This window comes from Metarhizium robertsii (genome assembly GCF_000187425.2).
Source record: "Metarhizium robertsii ARSEF 23 chromosome Unknown MAA_Scf_63, whole genome shotgun sequence".
NCBI classification, from domain to species: Eukaryota; Fungi; Ascomycota; class Sordariomycetes; order Hypocreales; family Clavicipitaceae; genus Metarhizium; species Metarhizium robertsii.
In genome coordinates this window covers 5,237-9,349 of record NW_011942208.1, presented here as the reverse complement: position 1 = coordinate 9,349, position 4,113 = coordinate 5,237, and the positions used below count along the sequence as shown (strand labels likewise).

Here is a 4,113-nt window from a genome sequence, read left to right as displayed (position 1 = left end):
GTTCGTCGGGACGCAATACATTCTACAGATAAGAGCGTACGCCTAGTTTTTGCCTGGCACATTTTCGCCAGTTGAAAGCTTAAAGAATCGACATTGTGGCCTTTTTGTAGAACTCGGGTTGCACATGCTTGTAATTCGTCAGTCTATGGGTCGTACTTGGACTCTGTGGCTGTCATTGCAAAAAGATTTGCTCACATCCGTAAACTTACTCGGGGCTGCCTGCAGGAATATCACCAACTCCCCCAACAGTAAATGCGCGTATCAAACAGGACGGCAAGCCGGCAGCATCATCGGCGCCTGTAATTGAGACACGGGCGATGGAGTAGGAGGCAGAAAATGGAGGCTCCGACCTGTTAGTAGGCGCCAACTCTGTCAAGGTACTTCCATACGGTCTATGAGGTCGTGCTAAAGAGGTGGAGAAGCGCTTGTCTCCCACAAACACCGACTTGGGTGAACATTGCAACGTACCGGGCTGTGACGTGCAACAGCAAGGCGATTTTCCAGTACGGTAATCCAGTGCAGTGGCTCCGGAGCATGACGATCCATGGTCCGTGGAAAATTTGTACTTCAAATAAAGTTCGTTACGGCCGATTTACTCCAGACTACTTGTGGCATTATGTAGTGCCCAGCGATGAAAAACTTGGTCTCTGCCACTTAATTCCAGTCGCATCTGCCATGGACAGATAACTCTTTCGCAGACAGTTATTTTGTATTGCTCAAGAGGTAACGAAGAAACTATACTCTTGCCAAGTGGGTTTGCCTACATCATAGAAATAGACACGTCTCGCCCCTAGACCAAAGGTCAACTTAACACAGAGACGAACCGACAGAATAGCAGGCCGATACAGGTTGCTCCATCCGGATTCCCCACGCACCACACGTTACTTGGAGGATGCAGGACCGGTCACTGAACACTTGGTAGGTTTGGCCAAGATCTGTGAGGATATTGTCCACCATCAAGCCGCCGGCTCGTGCAGGGAAATGGAGCAACTGTCGCGGTACCTGAGGTATCGCGTGGCGATCACACACGTCGACATGGCATTCACCATCCGGTACAATGGGGACTAGACCTTACTTTGGCAGCTGCTGGAAACGAAATGAGCAATTTCCTCCTGACAGCGGTCACCGAGGCGCGGAACAGCCCTCAAATTTCCGAGCCGCATCAAAAAACCCCACCATCATCACACTGCGCCAAATAGTTACTGATAAGATGCCGACGAGATTCAAAGAGGGTCAACAGCATTGCTGCGATCCTCAGGGAAAGCCACTTCCGGCCACATGCTGAGGATTTCTCGTACACAGGCGAATTACTAACGCAGTTGCCCCATATGGCTCGTCAAAGATCATGCATTATTTGCGACATGTCGTCATACCTAGAAGGAAACGACAGTTTTTGGCAAAGGCTAGTCACGGCCGCTACAGATCGTGGCATTCGGTATGTGTTGCAGCAGGAGTCTCTGTGGCGTATGGAACGCCACACTCACGTGCTGTCGATAAACGCTGGCACCTAACAGCCACATCGGAATTTCCAACAGCGCCCCTTGTTTTTTGCTGGCCATCCCATTCATTTGCAAACGCGCCCGATGCTGGCATCAGATTACTCCAGGCTGCCCAGTTGAGGATGCCACCTGTTGTGTTTCACTTTATCCAGGCGCAGTGGTCGTCACTCACAGCATACCTGTCCAGCCTCCGTTGTGGACTGCTAGGTCGTGATGGAACCGAGTTTGGCTCCTCAGACAGCCAGTTGTCCGCTTCTGAACAACAGAATAAGGAAGGACACGCCACTTCAACTGATACCAACGGTCGAGTTGACCAGATCCCGTCAGACCACTACCCAGCAACGGAACAGCAAATCGAAGCCACCATTCAGCAGTTTATCGATTCCATAAATACAGATGCGGTCTGCGATTTGGCGTCCAGACACAACGGCGGAAAGGCATGTAAAATCGTCACCAAGGATAATGGTAGCTTTAACGTCTGCTTCTTTGTCCAGTTTGATGCCGGGGAGGAGACACAGGTCGTAAGGATTCCAATTAAACCGGTTATTCGCGATGCCTGGCAGAAAGTCCTCTGCGAAGTTACTACACTGCGGTATGCAAAACTTTCCATCTCTGCGCCTTCACGCCTTCAGCTATGGGGTAACCAAATAAGCTGCATAGGTATGTCAAGGACAATACAACGATTCCTGTTCCTCGAGTCCTCGCGTACGGCATCCACGATAAAGTCGTAGAAGGTGCTGAAACGCCTTTCATGATTATGAACCTCAGTCCCGGGCGGCAACTTCATACAAAGACGTTCTTGCTCGCAACAAAAGCGCAGCGGCAGCGGCTCTACGGCGACCTTATCGATATACTGTCACAGCTACGTAAGCTCGAGTTCCCTGCTGGGGGTTCGCTGATGCTAAACCCCGACGACGACGAATGCAATCCCATACTCGGCCCATTCCTTTCTATGACTGCGAACGAGTTTGAAGGAAGCAGCGGGAGGCCTTTGCGGCCGGAAGTTTTCACATCTATGAAGCGTTTCGTAGATTACCACTATAGTATCTTGACGGAAACGTACCGGCTTCCCGTTGAGAACTTGTCTTATAGGGATGCCAAGACGGAACTCTACGCGCTCGACAGTTTATCCAAAGAAATTTCCAAATGCGTCGACTCGATACCACACAGCCCTTCATTTGTGTTGGCACATCCAGACCTACGATTCGGCAACATATTCGTTGATGATGACTTCCACATTCTCGGCATCATAGACTGGGAATTCACGGGCACAATCCCACTCCAACTGTTCACACCGCCACCATGGATTACCGGCCACGATCCCGATACACTGCGCATTATGCGTGGGCTTGTGCGTAGCCCCTTGCCTGGCGAGATTTTTGCTGAATTCCGCGACGTTCTGCAAAAAAAGCGCGAAACATCCAGCATTTCAGAAAAGTTATGGCACGAGTGGGGATTTCAACAGGGACAGGCTGGACCAGGAGAGGCTCTCATTCAGGTGCTTCCGCCCATTGCCCAGATATTGCGCCATCCTTCTAGTCTCATGAGCGTATATTACTCGTCTATTTTCCGCAAGCTCTTCGGACCACTAGCGAACCGGGATGCAGAGATTCACAAGTTTTTTGATCATCCGGACAATTTGAGTCTCGCGAAGCAGGTTGAGCTTCAAATTGAGAAATCCAAGCGCTATACCCAATTTCTAGAAGGCAGAGGTCTTCTCGTTGAGGATGTACAGAGCCAGCAAATTCGGGAGTATCTTGCCAATACTGAACATTTAGTCCATAGATAAGCAACGTACACCGTTTACTGTTGGAGCCGCCCTTTCATTTGCTCCACCTGGCCCTTTAAATCTCCCATCTTTTGCCACAGTCTGCCTTTCTTTTGCTCGCTCTCATAAAGCTGCTGCCTTAAAGAATCCACCCTGTTGTTCATGTCTTCAACATCAGCCCTAGCTCTGCGCCTTCGTGAGCTGGAAGCGGTTCTAGTCATCAAGTCCAGGTCGTCTCTAGAGGCGCCTTGGATGGCATCCGTCAACCTTTTTATCTCCTCATCTTCCTTGTCAATGTCACGCATGACCTCGCTGAGACGTTTCTGAACATCTTCGAGTTCCTTGATGTCCGGCGTGAGGCTGGTCATGATTTGTTGGTGTCTGACACTCTCAAGGCTAGCTAGGCTTGACAACAGGAGGGAACAATAAGACGCGTTTTGAAGTTGTTTGGTTATACTAACGCTCTGAGTGCCCGGCTATGGATGTGGATGTGTGGTTGAAGAGGATATCCAAGTGAGGGAGTTGACGGCTCAGGAAACGGCAGACGCCCTCGTGACGGGGTCGATGGGCGTGGGAGGTTATTGAAGCGCCAGGTTTCATCAGGCAGCAGCAGCAGCATTGCGGCCTGCCATAGGACTACCATTGGCCAGTAGGGCCGGCCCGCCCGCCTGGGGTCATCCCTAGGGTCCTCCTACCTGGTGGTGTCATTTACATAGCTGGATTGGTTAACAGACATTAGTTGGAGTTACGCGTTTTTGTTAATTAAGTATTGCACGTCTGACGGCAGTAACCACAACAATAAAGTTGAGGCATGGCACGAGTGCCCCATTTCAAGGCCAACCAACT

General features: G+C 50.5%; 1 protein-coding gene across 1 annotated transcript; it reads left to right on the top strand.

The window, feature by feature from the left end:
* Nucleotides 1-1,621: 1,621 nt before the first annotated feature.
* MAA_10543 (phosphotransferase) lies at nt 1,622-3,288 on the top strand (the record flags this gene model as incomplete). The annotated part of the gene is made up of 2 exons (XM_007828541.1): nt 1,622-2,091; nt 2,160-3,288. The coding sequence occupies 2 exons, from the start codon at nt 1,622-1,624 to the stop codon at nt 3,286-3,288; spliced, it is 1,599 nt and encodes a 532-aa protein (XP_007826732.1).
* Between the last annotated feature and the right edge of the window lie 825 nt (nt 3,289-4,113).